Source organism: Onychomys torridus, chromosome 22, assembly GCF_903995425.1.
Source record: "Onychomys torridus chromosome 22, mOncTor1.1, whole genome shotgun sequence".
NCBI lineage: Eukaryota > Metazoa > Chordata > Mammalia > Rodentia > Cricetidae > Onychomys > Onychomys torridus.
The window spans coordinates 37003875-37020852 of NC_050464.1; the positions used below are offsets into that span (position 1 = coordinate 37003875).

Sequence of the window (16978 nt, forward strand, 5' to 3'; positions counted from 1 at the left end):
GTCCAGCATGGCGGAACTTGCAGCTCAAAGAGCTCGCTCCAAGCAGATGCTTCCATTGCATCCTTCCGGCATGTGAAGAATAAACATGGAGCTTCCCTGACATCCCTCCCACGAGTGCTCTGGGCCCAAGGGAACCACCGTCCTGACCCGTCCGTTCATGGAGAAACCAGACTCGAGTTCTCAACAAGAGCTGGACCCAACAGTGGAAACGGCCAGGTGCCCAGAGCACAGCTGGAGGAGAGCAAACACACCCTAGAAGGAAATTTGGCAGCTTGAACCTTTATTTTTAGTATTTTTTTTTAAAAAGCATAATTAGAAACTTTCAATACAGAAATAATCCTAGCAAACCATTTAAAAGTTTGTTGGTTGACAGGAGTTTCACATCAGGTCCACTAGGACACCAGTTTAGCCCTGAGCCCCCACCCCCCCCCTTACCCCACCCCACTCATGCATGTGACACTCTGTGGGACAGGCACACTGTTGTCACCAAGTCACCCATCACCTGGGCCTTCATAGGCAGGTGCCAGCAGCCGCAGAGCCACCTAACTTGGTCTGGATGCTCCAAGCTCACCCTCTCATTGCTTGAGCTGGCAAACACCTCCACACTGTCCCATGGGCTCAGAAGCATGTGGGACCACTTCTGCCCGTCAGCCAAGACAGTCCCGAAAACAGAATCTGCCTCAGCTCCCGGCTCACCTGGATCACATGGAGCCGCCTACTGCTTGGCCCTGAAGTGTCCTCCACAGCACCTACCTTCTAGGCCCACAGCCCCAAACCCAGCCTGCAGCTCAGAAACACAGGCCTGTCGCACAGAACCCCAGCTTTTGACAGTCTGGACAAGTGGAGAGACAGGTGGAAGAAAGCCCCAGTTTTATTGATTAGAAACCCGTCCACAGTGTTAACACGGAAAATCTGCAGTCATCTGTGATGATTGTCCGGTCAGGACTGCCTGGAAATCGCCTAGGAAAGGAAATCTAAAACACATCATGGTGTCCAAATCAGTTCTTCCCAGTTACGTGATCCTTTAGGGGAAGGGGGAAGTAATTAAACGTAGATCACCCTGATTTTTACTCCAGGGGGTTCGGGGGGGCTGGGGGGGCCAATACTGGCTTCCCCCACCACACTGTCACTTCTTCCCAGTGGCCAAGAAATCTTCCTACTGCCTTCATACTAAAGCAGGTCTGTCAGTACTGCAAAGCTGCCTGGCCCAGCTTGGAGGTGTCCTCCCATACCCAGCACCCCTGCATGTGTCAGAGGTGTCTGGTACTACATTACAAACTGGCTCCACTGGGAGGCCCTTGCACACACCGGAGCAAGGGTGCAGAGCTCCTCTTTCCCCATGAAGGGAAAGAGCCTAACCCCACAGTGAACAGAAACCATACACCTTTTCTAAAAGTACTGAACCCAAAGTGGGACAGTCACAACTTTCGCTAGTGAGCCAATCAAGTCGTCTCACGGAAATAACTGAGGAACTGAATTCGTTTGATTTGGCTCCATTTGGCTCTATCTGTTAAAATAATGCTCCCCCTTGTAAGCTCCATCTCTGAACACAGGTACCCCTACCTTCTGCTGGAACTGAAACAACGTGGGTAAGTGAGAAGCCACAGCTCCCCTGGGTTTGTAGCAGAGGCATCTAGAAGGCAGAATGAGAAACCTGTTGGCCAGATGGGCAAGACTGACTTCCTCTGTGAACTGAAGGCCTAGGGCCAGCCGAGGGCAGGGCCTGTGTGGAGGCCAGGTTCCCCAGCTCCCAGAGCCGCTGTAGGGCAGGAGCCATGTAGAGTTCACTCCACGGGCCCAGGTTGGCCAAAGACTCAGCTAGGACATGAGGCTGGCTCCTCAGGAAGCTGCCGTCGAGATGGGACAGGAGGGCTTGGGAGGGTCTGTTGCAGCAGGTTGGCAGGAAGGAGGCAAAAGCCAGAGCAGGCTGAGGGTGTGCAGCTGGTTAATGCAATATACACTATGTACAAACTGGTTAATCAGTCCGCTCAGCTGGCAGCGTCCTCGACAGGTCCAGGCGCCTCAGCAGGGGGATGGGCACCAGTGGGGAAGGGCAGGCTCGTCCAACACCTTCTTGGCACTCAAGGGGGAAGGGGGAGGAAGTGCCGATGGCGCCTCCCGATACAAAAAACGTGGAGAGAATTCTTTAAATAACGGCACTAAACTGAGACTGTCCCCGAGGAGCTCGAGGTCTCGGGCTGGGAGGGAGCAGTGCAGTCTCTGCAGTGGACTGGGGCATTAGCAGCAGCGTTTCTTCCGTTTACTGTTTTTCGTGAGCTTCACCACATCGTTCTGTTGCTGCTGCTGCTGCTTTGCCAAGTTGTCTTTCTTTGCTCGCAGAACCAGCTCTGTGATACAGTTGAACATCTGGAGAGACGACAGGGTAAGGCTGACCTGAGACCTAGTGCGGAGCCCTGCTGGCCAGCACAGCCACCTACCCAGGCAATTTTCTATTCCTCTGTGAACTCTGTGTATGTCCAAAGTGTGTGTGTGTGTGTGTGTGTGTGTGTGTGTGTGTGTGTGTGTGTCGGGGTGTCACCTGGCCTGAACCTCACCATCCTCCTCCCTCTGTCTCCCTGGTGCTAGGGTTACTGGTGTGTGTTATATGCCCTCAAACACACTCTAGGCCAGCGGTTCCCAACCTTCCTAACACTGCCACCCTTTAACACGGTTCCTCATGGTGTGCTGACCCCCAACCGTAACATTATTTCACTGCTACTTCATAACTAATTTAGCTACTTTTATGAATCATAATTAAATATCTGATACGCAGGATATCTGATATGCAGGATATCTAATATGCAGCCCCTGTGAAGGGTTGTTCAACCCCCAAAGGGGTCATGACCCCCAGGTGGAGAAGGGCTGCTTTAGGAGGAGGGAGTGGGGTCAAAGGTTAAAGGGAATGCTAAAAGACCACAGCTGTCTTGGGTGTCAGAAGTCAATCACTTGGATAATTTCCAATCTTTTTTCCTGTATGTGGGTATGTGCATTGAGTGCAGTACCTACAGAGCTGGAGTTACAGGCGGTTGTGAGCTGCCTGGCATGGGTACTGGAACTGAACTCGGGTCCTCTATAAAAGCATACAATCTCAATCACTGAGCCATCTTTCCAGTCCTTTTCAAAACAGGAAAAACCCACCAGAACCTCTGACAGAAGTACGCTGCTCTGCATGTAGATGGGAGGAAGCGCCGGCTGTCCACCTCACCGTCCCTGGGGCCAGACAATGTGTCTAAACCTTCCCCTGACTACCTAAGTCCTGCTGCCAGGGCTCAGCCATGCGGAGGCAGCCACCAAGCCACGGGCATACAAACGCTGGTGTCCTCAAAACGGGTGAGATGACTCAGTGTCATGTGGACCAGGGGTCGGATCACAGCACCCCCATTACAAGCTGGGCCCCACAAGCACCTCTCACTCCAGCTCCACGGGCTCTGACGCCCTCTTCTGGATCCTGTACGTGCAAACTGCACACACTCTCACACAAATCTTTCTTACAAACAGCTGAGCTCACAATCTCCATCTACTGAGCAAGCACAACTTGGCTCGCTTGGTCCTCACAACCTGGGGAACCACCTCACTCCTGTGTACAGATGAACAAGCGAATCACCCGGAGCTCAGTCCCAGATGTGGGTCCTAGCCTGGCTCTAAGGAGCCTGTGTTTCCAACGCAGTGGGAAGCCAACTTCCTGGTACTTCTAGACTCCTCTGGGGCCAGTGAGTGGGCCAAGTGGGGCTTGTGGAAAAAGCTCTAGCTTTTCTCCCTCAGAATCACAGCTGCCCTTCAACAGGGGGAGCTAAAGTGAAGAAGAGGCCTCCCAGGTGGAGGCTCCATCCACAATCCCTAGGAACCGGAAAGCAAGCAACCAAGAGGGACAGGGAGGAGGTGGTGGAGATGGGCTTGAGAGGGCTGACAGGAGGCAGCTGGGCTAGAACCTGCAGGGCTTTGGGGTGGCAAAGATCTGGGCTTGCCGCCAGCTCTCCCTGGCTGATTCTTAAGGCTGTTCAGTGAGAGGAACTTGAGGTTTCCTCCCCGAGATGTGGGCTCCTACCTCAGAGGACAGCTGAGCTAAGACAGTCTCGGGCCTGCAGAGCGGCAGCCAGCAGTGGGCAGTAAGTAACTGTTGGTCACTCACAGCTGGGCAGGCCTGGAGTGGGGGAACGCTGTGGTAGAGAAGTGAGGTCTGCTGAAGCGCATGGGTCCTCACTGCCCTCTGACGGGGTCAGACAGAGCTTACCTCTTCCACGTTGACATTCTCCTTGGCACTGGTCTCAAAGAGCTGGATCCCCATCTGCCCAGCAAACTTGTAGGCGTCTTCTGTCTCTACCACCTTCCGCTCAGGGTCGTCATTCTTATTACCCACTTGAAGACAAAGCACAGTCACCCACCTGCAAGGGCAGAGCCGCCACTTGCCCACCACCCCACCTTGGGGTCCAGCCTCACCTAATATTCGGCACACATCGTCACAGTTCTGGTTGATTTCATGAAGCCATCGCTTGACATTGACAAAGGACTCGGCACTAGTGACGTCGTAAACCACAATGACCCCGTGGGTCCCCCGATAGTACCTGCAGGGCCAAGATGTGCATCAGGGCTTTGGTCCAGGACAGAGAAGCTGCTTCCCTGGGGCCCGCTTGCCACAGCAGGACAGTGGTGGGGAAGGTGAGGGTGCCCTGGGCCACGACCAAGGCCCTCACCCAGCCTTGACCACCAGCCCCAGCCAAGCTTGGCCAGCTGGACAGCACTGGCTTGTCAGGCCTGACCAGCGGTGGTGAAGGATGGGGACAGCCTGAGATGGACCAGGCAGGAAGAGTCACCACAGCTGACTGAGCACCACCAGCGGAACTCCTTTGAAGTCTTCCTCCTTTTATTTTATAATCTGGCATCATGTTACCCCATCCTGGTTTAAACACTCACACTTTCAAATCTTGGTAGGCAAATGTCATTCCTAGAGGCTGCACCTTACAAGAAGCCATGGCAAGGTGTCGTGTCGTCCTCCCCCCCCCCCATGGACAGGTGACACTTCTTTTCCTGCTCTTGGCTCACTGCCCCAGTGACAGAATGTAGAGGCTACACAGGCCTCCAGCAGTCGCAGGAAGGACTCAGCAAAGCTCTAGAAGGAGGAGGGTGCCACAGCTCCTCTCTGAACATCTGTCCCCAGAAAGCCAGACAGCAGCACCATCCCTGAAGCACAGGGCCAGCGGCCAAGCAACACTCCTGGCCCAGTCTATCTAACCGCCCAAGCTGTTTTCTGAGCCTTGTCTCTAAAGCGACCCGTCCTTCATCACTACGGTCTTAGAACAATGAGACTCCAAACCCCAGGGCAGGCTCCTCCATGCAGCTCTACTGGACAGCACTTCCCAGCCTGGGTTCCAGGATGGCTACACCAGGATCCACAGCAGACTGGGAAGGGCACCCAGCCATCTAGTCACCCCTCTGTAGTCAAGACCTATCTAGAACAAGGGCAGGACACCAGGGCCCTGCTGTACTGTGGCCCGGGCATCTGTCCATCCTCAGACACAGGGGAGCCCTCCCAGGACACCATACATACCCTGTCTACTGACTTGGTCCAAGGCTCTGAGGGAGCCCGACAGTTCCCACTATCTCAGCTCGGAACCCCTGAACCACCCTGCCTTGGTCCCTAGCCAACCACTGCCCTGAGCACCGGCTCAGCACACGGCATAGCTTGGCCGCCTCTGGGGCAGGTATGGGAACCATGTGGACAGAAGCCATTCCTGCAGCAGAATGCCTGTCATCTTACCTTTGCACAAGACACCAAGAAATGGCACATCACTGCCCTAGTTCCTGCCACTCCAGCACTCCAGGAGAGCTTTGGCCAGGGAAGGAAGGGCCTAGGCTGGCCAGGGGTGGAAGACACCAGGGCTCCCAGTCTTCTGACCCAAGTGTCTCCCATCCACTGCCGTACTCCCCTGATGGCGGCCACTTAGTCCAGTGGGCAGCCGCAGCCTCAGCACCAGGCCTGCTTCCTAGGCCAGTGCAAGGCTTCCCCCTTCTCCCTTCTCCCTCTCCCCTACCCCAGCCACCCCGAGGGCCAGAAACCTCCTCAGGAATGGTTAAGACTGGGGATAGCAACAGGGCTCCTTTTAGCAGATACACAGGGTACAGCCATTTCCACTCCTACAGACTGCCCGCCACACCTCCAAAACGTTCAACTATCTCAGGATCCTCCTTTCACCGGCCACCGTCACGGGGGATCGGTCTCTCCATGGCCCCCTTGGCAGGCAGGCCCTGAAGTGCCTTGTGCCTCAGAATGGGCCAAGCCTGAGACCCCAAGGTTGGCAGGGCTAACCTTGGTTTCCCCAGACACGTAGGCAGACAGGACGGTACCCTGTGCCTAGAGAGTCCTGGGCCATGGCACTCGTGTCCACCACAGAGTAGACAGGACAACACACCCACCAGGCTGAGCCTCAGCTGAGTAGCCCTGTGCTCCTCTGACACACACACACACCCTCAGAGGACACCTAGGGCCTGGAATGGTCACCTGGAGACATCCCACTAAAATCCAGAACTGTTACGCAGGAAGGCCTGGAGTGTCCCAGAAACCCATCCACCCTGCGTGCACTTCCACATGAGTGCACGTCTCAGAAGCACCTTTAGCTGGGAGAGATGGTGCGTGCCTTTAATCCCAGCAGAAACAGGAGATATCTGTGAGCTTGAGGGCAGCCATGGGTACACAGTGAGGCCCTGTCTCAAATGCACACACAGACAGACACGCCTTTGGCTGTAAAATGGGGAAACAGTATGCTCGGCACACAGAAAGCTAAAAGTGACCCATGAAGAGGCCAGAGCAGGAGCCCTGAACTTAAGCCTTAGCACTCACTCGGGCAAATCCTAACTAGAGTTCTCTGGACAGAGGCACAAACATTAGACAGCTTGTCCAAGGACACAGAGCAGGAATTAGAAATCCACGCTGTTTCACAGACACCTAAGAACCCCATCTACAGGACTCAACATGGAGTGGTTTCCAGTGGGCAGCTGAGTCCCACAAGCACCGCAAAGGCAGGTGACCCGCTAGACAACAGATGGGGGTAGAAGAGGGGCCCACATACTTGTGGCCTCCCAGGCTCCCAGAGAGGGAGCCATCTCTAAGGAGTCAGCGGCTCACTGGGCACCAGGGAAGGACTTGTCACTACTACCCAGGGAGGCAAATACTGCTGCTATTGCCACTTGAAGGAAAAGGAGCTGCCGGCAGGGAAAACCGTGTACCCACGAGGACGGCACAGTCTGTCTCATGGCAGGTACCAGGGCCAGGTGCTCAGACACCGCATGGCCCGAGCCCTGGTGGCTCCCTCAGCACACCACGGCCTTCTCTGGTGTCTGCAGGAAGGGAAGGCCCAGCTACCACCTCGGCCTCCTTCCTCACCCGCAGGGACGTTTCTACTGTTTCTGTTCAACACTGTCACTCAACGTCATGCAGACACCCAGGACGAGGGCCCAAGGGACTCACGTGGAGGTGATGGTGCGGAAGCGCTCTTGCCCTGCTGTGTCCCAGATCTGCAGTTTCACCTTCTCCCCATTGGTCTCCACAGTCCGGATCTTGAAATCCACTCCAATTGTGGTGATGTAGCTGCCTGTACGAATGCAGCCCATTACTCAGGGTAGGGAGCCCTCTGATCCCCAGAACCCCACCCCATCCCACTGTATGAGCCCCCCGCAGTCAAGGCCCTAAGGACAGAGCCCTGAACAAAGAAAGCACACCTGCTCTAATAGGCCCAAGACGCAAGTAAGTCAGGACACAGTGACCCAAAGGAAGAGACAGGTTCAGAAATACACGCTACCAAAGAAATGAAAATGGGAAGCAAAAGGCAGGGTAGGGACATGTCGGCTGTGACCCGAGAATATAGCAGACCTATTCATCCCGGGTTTCTCTTTTCTATTTTTTTTTGGGGGGGAGGGTGACCTTCAAAATTGACTGAGGACCCAACACTGCACCTTCCTGGGGAGATGGCAGCAAAATATCCATGGTGGGCCTGGGGTCTGTGAGGCTAAGGCTGGGGTGGGGGGTGCTCCAGGCCTTTGTGCTATGGCTGAGATTATGAGATTATGCACAGTTCCTTCCGTGTGTGTGTGTGTGTGTGTGTGTGTGTGTGTGTGTGTGTGTGTGTGTGTGGCAGTGGGCCAGGAGGTTTCACCAGCAGACAAGATGCTACTGAAATGGCGCTTCGGATATCCGTGTGGAAGACGCATCTAAGAGCAGCTGCCGACTTTCATAGTCCAGTATGCTAAAAGCATGGCTATCATTCCATCCACAACACAGCAGGAACTCTTTCAAAAGACAGACACAGATGACCACGTGAAGGGTGGCAAGAGCATGGGAAAGGCCAAAGTTCAAGGTGAGGCAGAAATGGAAGCAGGAAGTTAGCAGGAAAGCTTTAGCAAACATGGTGGAGACACAGCTCACACCAGGGCGAGCACCCAGAAACCAGGCCAGCGTCTGGTATCTCCAGGGCAAGCAGCTCCTCACACGTGAGCACGCAAAGCAAAACAAACCAGAATCAACACAGAGCAGAAGAAAGCTGGGAACAGGTTCTGAAGACCAGTGGTTCTCAACCAGGGTGCCTTTGTTCTCCTGAGGACACATGAAGTAATCTGCAGACAACTTTGGTTATCACAGCCCAGACACTGCTCCACACCAACAGAGGGCTTGGGTTCAATTCCCAGCAGCCGCGGGAAACTCACAACCATAGACACACATGCAGATAAAACACCCAGATACGGTTAAAGAGAAAATGGACTGACAGGCGCAGATGACCACAGCTTCCTTGAAAAGCAATTTGGGAACTTGGTGAGGTATCTCAAATAGGCAATGGTGCTTGCTGCCAAGCATGATGACCTGAGTTCAATCCCACATGACGGAAGGAGGGAACCAACTCCCCAGTGTCCTCTGACCTACACATACACACACCATGGTGTGGTGGTCTGACTAAGACTGGCCCCCACAGACTCATATTTGAATGCTTAGTCACCAGGGAGTGGAACTATCTGAGAGGATTTCAAGGATTAGGAGGTGTGGCCTTGTTGGAAGAAGTGTGTCACTGGGAGTGTCAAAAGCCCATGCCAGGTCTAGGTTCACTCGCTTGCCCTCCCCCTGCTTATGGATCAAGATACAGCTTTTAGGGGCTGGAGAGATGGCTCAATGGTTAAGAGCACTGGCTGCTCTTCCAGAGGTCCTGAGTTCAATTCCCAGCACCCACATGGTGGCTCACAACCACCTGTAGTGAGATCTGCTGCCCTCTTCTGGCCTGCAGGAACACATGCAGACAGAATACTATATACATAATAAATAAATAAATCTTAATAAAATAAAATAGCCAGGCGGTGGTGGTGCACACCTTTAATCCCAGCACTTGGGAGGCAGAGGCAGATGGATCTCTGAGTTCGAGGCCAGCCTGGGCTACAGAGTGAGTTCTGGGACAGGCTCCAAAGCTGCACAGAGAAACCCTGTCTCGAAAAACCAAAAATAAAATAAAATAAAGATACAGCTTTCAGTTACTGTTCCAGCACCATGCAGCCGCCATGCTCCCTGCCGTGATGATGATGGACTGACCCTCTGAAACTGTAAGCTAAGCCCCCAATTAAATCCTTCCTTTCAGTGCGGTGATCATGGTGTCTCTTCACAGTAGAACAGTAATTAAGACACGTGACATGTCCCCTTTGCCCTCAGCTTCAGTCAGATAAGGGTTTTTTGTTTCTCTGTGTAACAGCCCTGGCTGGCCTCGAACTCACAGAGATCTGTCTGTGTCTGCCTCCCAAGTGCTAGGATTAAAGGTGTGCGCTACCACCTCCTGGCATAAATAACAGGTTTTTAAAAAATAAATTTGGCAGTACCGAGCAAAGTTTAAACACTCTTAGACCCTGTGACCTAGTAACCTCAGTTCTTTGTGTACAAGAAGAAACAATGTATCCCAGAAATGCAGCACTGATTAAAACAGATGTAACCAGAAGCCACATGCCCTGAGTGGTGTTAGTGAAGGCCAGTGCATCCAGACATGAGCAACCCTTCCCAGCCCTACAGAACGAAAGGAAGGCTGGGCATGTAGCATGTATGCCTTTAATCTCACTACTCAGTAAGTGGGTCTCTGTGAGTTCAAAGCCAACCCAGTCTACATAGCAAGTTCCAGGCCAAACCAGAGATCCATAGGGAGACACTGTCTAAAAACAATCAGAACCAGGGTGGGGGTCTGTGCACAGCAAGGCTGGAGCATGTTTCTGAAGAGCAGGTGGGGTCAGGAAAGGACACCCACACCCTGAACAGAGGCTCCAGGGCAGCAGAGGGGTAACTGTCATTCTTACGCTATAGACGTCTTCCTATTAGACATGGACTATCTAGTAAGACTAGCAATTCCTAAGTGTGAGGCACAAACAGACCCTTGCTAGGGAAGTGAGGACAGTAGGCACAGAATTCTCACCTATGTGCCCTCACCCCACAATGATAAAGTCTCCTGCCTCAGACAGAAGCAAGTGGGTTCTGGAACAGGGTAGGAAATTCAAAGCCCAGGCACCCAACAGCACCCAGGGAGGACTCACCTGAGAAGGTGTTGTCTGCAAACCGTAACAGCAGGCTGCTCTTGCCCACACCTGCAAGAGAGAAGGCGTGGAGATGAGCAGGTGGGGGCTCCCTTGAGACCATCCTTTGTCCTCCGTAAGCAGCCCAGCACGGCCAGAACTCTTCAGGGCCAACCTATCTCTGCACAAACCAAGAACAAACATCTCTTCCAGTCAATCACTGACCTCTGCCTTCGTCCTCATGTAAGACAAGCTGCTCTCAAATCCTCTGGGGGACATGACAGCCACTCACACCCAGGCCCTGTGGACTGCCCCAGACAACAAGAGGAAGGTCAACCAAACGAGACTGGCCCACCTGCTTCCAGATTCAGCAAGGGCCTCAGCGAATCTCACACCACTTCAGTTTGCAAGGACTGGAAAGCTGGAGAGAGTCCTCGGTTTTATCAGGGCACTATACATGTGAAGAAACTGAGGCCCAATGACTAGGGCCAGCTTTCAGTCATCAACCCCTAGCTGGGTCAGTATGGCTGAATGAGTGAGGCAGGGGTGCTGTGAGATACTATACACTGTATAAAGATACACTGCTGTGACTGGGTTAATAAAGAGCTCAACAGCCAATAGCTAGACAGGAGGTATAGGCGGGACTTCTGGGCAGAGAGAGGAAGTAGGAAGAAGAATCTAGGCACGAGGGAGAGCAGCCAGCCAGTGCAGAAGAAGCAGGATGGGCAGTATGGAGAGATGAGGTACCGGGCTACACGATGGAACACAGATTTAAAAGTACAGGTTAATGTGGACTGTAAGAACTAGTTGGGAACAAACCCTAAGCTAAGGCCAAGCTTTCATAATAAGTCTCCATGTCATTATTTGTGAGCTGGGGGCCCAAAGAAAAATCATCTACACAGGGAGGCTGCTGGATACCTACTTGGCTACCACCCCTGAGTGTCTGGACCACTGCACTTGGCACAGCAGCCCCTGGCTGTGCCTCACCCCACCTTCCTCTTGACTGCCACATACGTACTGCTCTGATTGGCCAGTGCACCTACCTGCCTCCTGTCTCCTTTCTCCATTACCCAAAAATGGCTAGGTCAAGCAACCTCAGAATGAAAGATTAACACACACTCAAGTCTGCGTGGCAGCTCGTGATGCTCCCAGAATTCCCATGGTGTCTCCTCAGATGAGGAAAGCAGGACTTGAAGAATGGGCAGCTGACCTAAGATACCTCCAAAGGTCAGGCGCAGATCCAAATCCAGGCCTGTCAATCACCTCTGCTGGCATCCTAAGGACTTGTTGGCTTGTTCCTTCCCTTTTTACCCTTCCCTTCTCCCTCTATTTTTTGGGGGTGGGAGTGGGGTGGGGACAGAGTATTATGTAGCGCAGGCCATACTTGAACTCACTGTATAGCAGAGGTTGGCCTTGAATCCGATTCTTCTGCCTCTACCTCCCAAATGCTGGGGTTATCGGTGTGCTGGGGATTGAACCCAGGACTTTGTGCATATGAGGCTAACACTCTACCACCTGAGCTATATTCTTAGCCCTTGATGGGGGCACTTTCAGCCCATTTAGTAGGAATGCAAATGACTTCAGTTTCTTTGAAAAGCAATTTGACAATACCAAGAAAAATTTAAATACCCCAGACCCAGTGACCGAGTATCCTCACTTCTGTGGAACTGCCACACAAGAACAAACACATTGTCACCCAGTGAGGAAGCATGACTTAAAACAGAAGCAGCCAGAAGCCAGTGGATGTCAGCCCATCATCCTCTCGCATCTTTTTCAGGAACATCAATTGATCCCAGAGCTGGTATAGCCATCCTTTCTGTTCTAACAAATGCCGTCAAATGTACCACATCCTAACCTAGGACCCCATACTGAAAGCAAATTCTAAGTGTATTTGCCTATCATGAAACCCAGATTTTGACTCCAATTCTCAAAGATAGCATTGCTCCACCCCCCTCAAATAACCAGGTTTGCAAACCACTGCTGTAGACTGAGCTGCACACTTGTTTTTCTAACCTAACCCCAGATGTCCTCTCCAGGCCATCTCCAGTGAGCAAGTCGGCAGAACTTGCTTCTCTGAGTCCACCTGGGTCCTACCTTCCCAAAGAGGGTCTGAGGGTGGCGGGCTCCTGAGCACACAGCTGAGCATCCAAGGCACCTGTTGCTCAGCCCTCCAGCGCCCAGTGTTCAGCACCACTTCCTCATTGTTCTGCCACGAGGCATCCTGCTAAACCCAAGGAGAGCCCAAGTTCTGGGCTGGTCCTCATGGTGTTCTGCCTGATACTCACACCCCATTGGCTCTGTGGCCTCCTCTGCTTCCTCCTGAAGCCTTCTAGGTCCAGCTTACTCAGCTGAAAGCTCACGTCTGGCCATTAAGCAGTGAGTTCCCTAAGCACTGAGGACCTAGACCTTGCCGCCTTCACCCTATGCATCCACTCGGTGCTAAGCTGAACCCAGCACTTAATACCCACCACCTAAACACCTGCACAAACTGATGGCCGTACCAATATCAGTCTTGGTGAACGCCGGGGACGTCACACTATTACAGCAGCATTACCAGGTGCTGGGAAGCAGCTTTCAAACCTTAGGGCAGGAGACAGAACCCTTTTTCTTTTTTCCCTTAGAGTCTGGCTGTCCTGGAACTTCCCAGTGTAGACCAAGCTGGCCTCAGACTCACAGCCAGCCACCTGCCTGTGTACCCAAGTGCTGGGATTAAAGATGTGCAATACTACAGCTGGCCTTTTATTATTATTAATATTACCGTCATTCTTATTAAATGTATCTGAGTCTCAGACCGTAATAGACAAGAAGAAGGTGCCATCCGCAGTGACAGCAGGACCTGAAGTCCCTGGCTGCAGAACAACCACTAGTCACAGCACAGGCACACCTCAGCACACTTGTTGCCTCTTGGCAGGCAAGAGATTTCACCCTTGGCCGTTACCCCCTCTGTCTGCCTTTGGGCCTTCACCCCGGCTTTGTCCCGCTGCCTCATCAATTTTCTCTGCTTCAGCACCGGCCTGCTGTAAACTCAAGTGAAGCACTATCAACTTTAATCCTGCCTCAGTGACCACCTTCTCGTGTAACCTCAGCCAAGCCATGCCCGCCTCCCAGCTCCAATCTACTCATCTGTTAAGGGCTTTCACTAGGTCTCTGATGGCACATCAGCCTCCAGTCTCTAAGAACGAGAGTGACTGGCGTCGGAGGGCACCATTATAAACCAAAGTCAATGCCACAACAGCCAAGAAGAAAGTAGAGCCTCAGCTACAAAGAAAAGATACCCAAGCCAGGGAATGCATCCCAGAAGTGTGTACGGTGTGGTCCAGGGTGAAGGAGGCCTCGAGTTATAAAGCAGCGAGCACTGAGGGCCTACTGCTTGCCAGCCCTCCACCACCTGCCCGCCCTTGCGGAGTTAGCGGAGACGAACACTGGCCTCCAGCTTCGCCGCTGAAAGCTGTGTGATTTGGGGGAGTTAGCAGAGACGAACACTGGCCCCCAGCTTTGCTGCTGAAAGCTGTGTGATTTAGGGGAGTTAGCGGAGACGAACACTGGCCCCCAGCTTTGCTGCTGAAAGCTGTGTGATTTGGGGGAGTTAGCGGAGACGAACACTGGCCCCCAGCTTCACTGCTGAAAGCTGTGTGATTTGGGGCAGGCAGGCAGCGCCTCTAGGCCTTAGGTTCCTTATTTGACAAACCACAGAGGCCATGGGTGAGAATCAGATGAGAAAGTGTCTGCGAATCACTTGACAGACCTTAAGAAGCACACATTCAAGGAGCCCAGGGCAGGCAGGTGAGGATGCCAGACTCCCTGCTCAGCTGCAAAGCTTATCTTGAATTCCCCTGGCTACCAACTCCTGATTTCCTAAGTGTTCAGCTTTGGCGTTTCGGCTCAGTGTCAGGAGACATCCAACAGCAAAGTGTCTCCCTCCTCTCCACAACCCAGGCCTACACACTCATACTGAACTGGGAGCCAGACCTGACCAAGGAGTCTTCTCCCACACCTGACTTCTGAGAAAAAAAAAAAAAAAAAAAAATCAATACACCATGTAAAATACGCTGTAAGAAAGCAAGCCAAAACCATCTCCTGGGTTTCACAGAAAAGCCAACAAGCTACATCTTGCTGAGTCTAGCACAAGACATCTTCAGGAAGGGTAAAGACCTCTGACCACAGCAGGCTGCCTTAAACTACAAAAGGAAGGAGATCACATACCGCCAGGCACTCAGAACCAAGGCCAGAGGAAAAAGCAAATCCTCAGCGTCCCGAGGAATCTCATAGGCTGTGTCCAAGTTCAGGTTTACACAGCTTGCTTGGTTCTGTCTCATTCAAACTACAACCCACCAGTCCTCCACCTTTCTAACTCCATCCCGCCCACCGCTACTCTCCCACCTCACTGGTTAGGCCCTAACTTTTCCCGAGATCTTCCCTCCACCAGCAACCACTGAAACTACAGCCATCTTCCCACCGGATCCAAACCACCAACCACATCCCAACCCAGCTTCACGGGTGAGACCAAAAACCACTCACTTGAATGACCCATCTATGACACTGCCACCCAAGCCTACATCCGGAGTCTCGAGGGACTTGCTGCTCCATTTCCTTAATGATCCACAGGCTCTACCACCAACTTGGCTGTCTCAAGTCACATGACCCTCTATCCCACACTCAACTGAAGTCTAATCTATAGACTTGGCTGCTCCCCAGCCTCCTTCCGAAACATCCTATAGTCCTAGCACCTCAGTTACACTCCCATAAGCATCCTGGGACCTGCCTCCCTGAACTTAACGTCACTCCACAGACCTGGTCACCTGCCATACTCCAGACATCTCTAAAAATGCTTCATCCTTGGCCAGAAACCAGTCTGACTTTCCTAAGGCTGCTCTGTGTTCATTCACTGAACACATGCATTTTAAGCACTGGGGTACCAGAAGTTGCTCTGTGAACCGGCAATAGAGCGGTATTGAAAGGATTGTGTATGTGGACGAAGCCCTTAGAGTACTGGCTGAAGCACCCCCGGGTCTCCCTCAGTATGGTGACAACAGCAAACGCTGTCCACCCACTGTGTGCCAGACACTGTTCGCATCCCTGTGAGCGCTAACTAACATCAGCCGCGACAGGCAGATCTGCCCCTACTCCATTCCAAAGATGAGGGAACCGAACCAACCAAAGCCTCTGCAGCGATTCTGCAGGAACCCTCATCCAAACGCACAGCAACCCGGAGAGGCAGGTCCTGGAAACACCCCCACTTCACGGAGGGCTCAGTCCTCACGGGGAGACTCATTCTGACAACCCCAACAGTGACTTCGTTGGGGTTACTTTACCTCGGGCCCGGCGCGAAGCACTTTCCTGACTCTTAGCTCACCGAATACTCCACAACGCCCAGTTTAACAAGTCCCCACTTCCCAGATGCAGGAACTGAGGCTCAGAAAGGTGAAGCCAACTTGCCCAAGGTCACAGAGTGGAAAAGCTCGTCTCCCCGGGACTCGAACCCGGGTCTCTCCAACTCCAGCGATCGCGCGACTTGACCAAGGTCACACGTGAGGCAGGAGCAAGCGCCGGGGCGTGCATCCCGCGCGCTCGGCACCCCGACCCGCAGAGGAACAGCCCGGCGGGGCCCCTGACTGCACCCCCGGGGCCTGCGGCCGCCGCGCTCCGCGCCTCCCGCCCCGCGCGGGCCGCGCCTCCCCGCCCGCCCGCCCGCCCGCCCGTCCGTCCCCTGGCCCCCGCGGGCCGCGCCCGGCAGGGCCCTGGGCGCCTCCGGCCCCTGCGGCCCTCACCGCTGTCGCCGATGATGAGCAGCTTGAAGAGGTGGTCGTAGTCCCGGGCCATGGCGGGCGGGGGCGGCGCGGGCGGGCGGGCGGGCGGGGTCGGTCCTGGCCTCGCGATCCGCAGCTCCCTCCCGGCTGCTCCGGCAGCGGCGGATCCACTTCCCGAACAAACAGCCGGAACTGACAGAAACACCTCCCTCCGCTCGCTCCCCCCACCCTCCTTCTCCTCCTCCTCCTCAGCAGCCGCCGCCGGTGCCGCCGCCTCCCTCCTTCCCGCCCCGCCCCACCACTGCGCAGGCGCGGCGGCTGGCCCCGCCTCTGCGCAGCCGCAGCCCCGGCCGGCCGCGCCCTCTCTTCACGCACGCGCAGTGCGCCTGCGCCCCGACGGAGTCCCGGGCGGGCGCGGACGCGCCGCTGGCCCGACGGAAGGGAGGAGGAGGCGGGCGGCGGCGGCGGCGGTGGTAGCCGGCTGCGGAGCCGCGTCCTAGAGGTCAGCGCTGGGCGGAAGTCGCCTCCGAGCCCCGTGACCCCGGGAGCCCGACGCTCCTGGCCGGACGGGTAGCGGTTCCGGATTCGGAGCCGTGGGACGCACCCTGGTCGCCTGCGCGGTTGCGCGCGGCCGCTCCTTCGGCCTCGGTTTCCCCGTGGCCGAAGGAGCCCCGGGGCGCCGGAACTCAGCCGTGCGCAATTCAGAAGCA

At 54.3% G+C, this 16978-nt stretch overlaps 1 protein-coding gene across 3 annotated transcripts; it reads right to left on the bottom strand.

Annotated features, from left to right (window-relative positions):
• Positions 1-853: 853 nt before the first annotated feature.
• On the bottom strand, positions 854-16543 carry Rab35 (RAB35, member RAS oncogene family). Of its 3 annotated transcripts, XM_036172630.1 has the most exons (6): positions 16290-16529; positions 10543-10593; positions 7463-7586; positions 4438-4562; positions 4232-4356; positions 854-2367 (listed from the first exon to the last, which is right to left on the bottom strand). In XM_036172630.1, the coding sequence occupies exons 1-6, from the start codon at positions 16339-16341 to the stop codon at positions 2239-2241; spliced, it is 606 nt and encodes a 201-aa protein (XP_036028523.1). In that variant the 5' UTR covers positions 16342-16529; the 3' UTR covers positions 854-2238. The 3 variants fall into 3 exon arrangements, with proteins under 3 accessions (XP_036028523.1, XP_036028524.1, XP_036028525.1); XM_036172631.1 differs by lacking the exon at positions 10543-10593 and having other exon boundaries at positions 16290-16530; XM_036172632.1 differs by lacking the exon at positions 4232-4356 and having other exon boundaries at positions 2261-2367; positions 16290-16543.
• Positions 16544-16978: the final 435 nt, after the last annotated feature.

Bases quoted from the DNA above. Each gene is read 5' to 3' on its own strand.
- Rab35 (XM_036172630.1), bottom strand. From the start codon at position 16,341: ATGGCCCGGGACTACGACCACCTCTTCAAGCTGCTCATCATCGGCGAC. The intron at 4,563-7,462 runs GTGAGTCCCTTG...TTGGCCCTGCAG, and splicing joins TTCCGCACCATCACCTCCAC to GTACTATCGGGGGACCCACG. The intron at 4,357-4,437 runs GTGAGGCTGGAC...TTTGTCTTCAAG, and splicing joins CGATGTGTGCCGAATATTAG to TGGGTAATAAGAATGACGAC.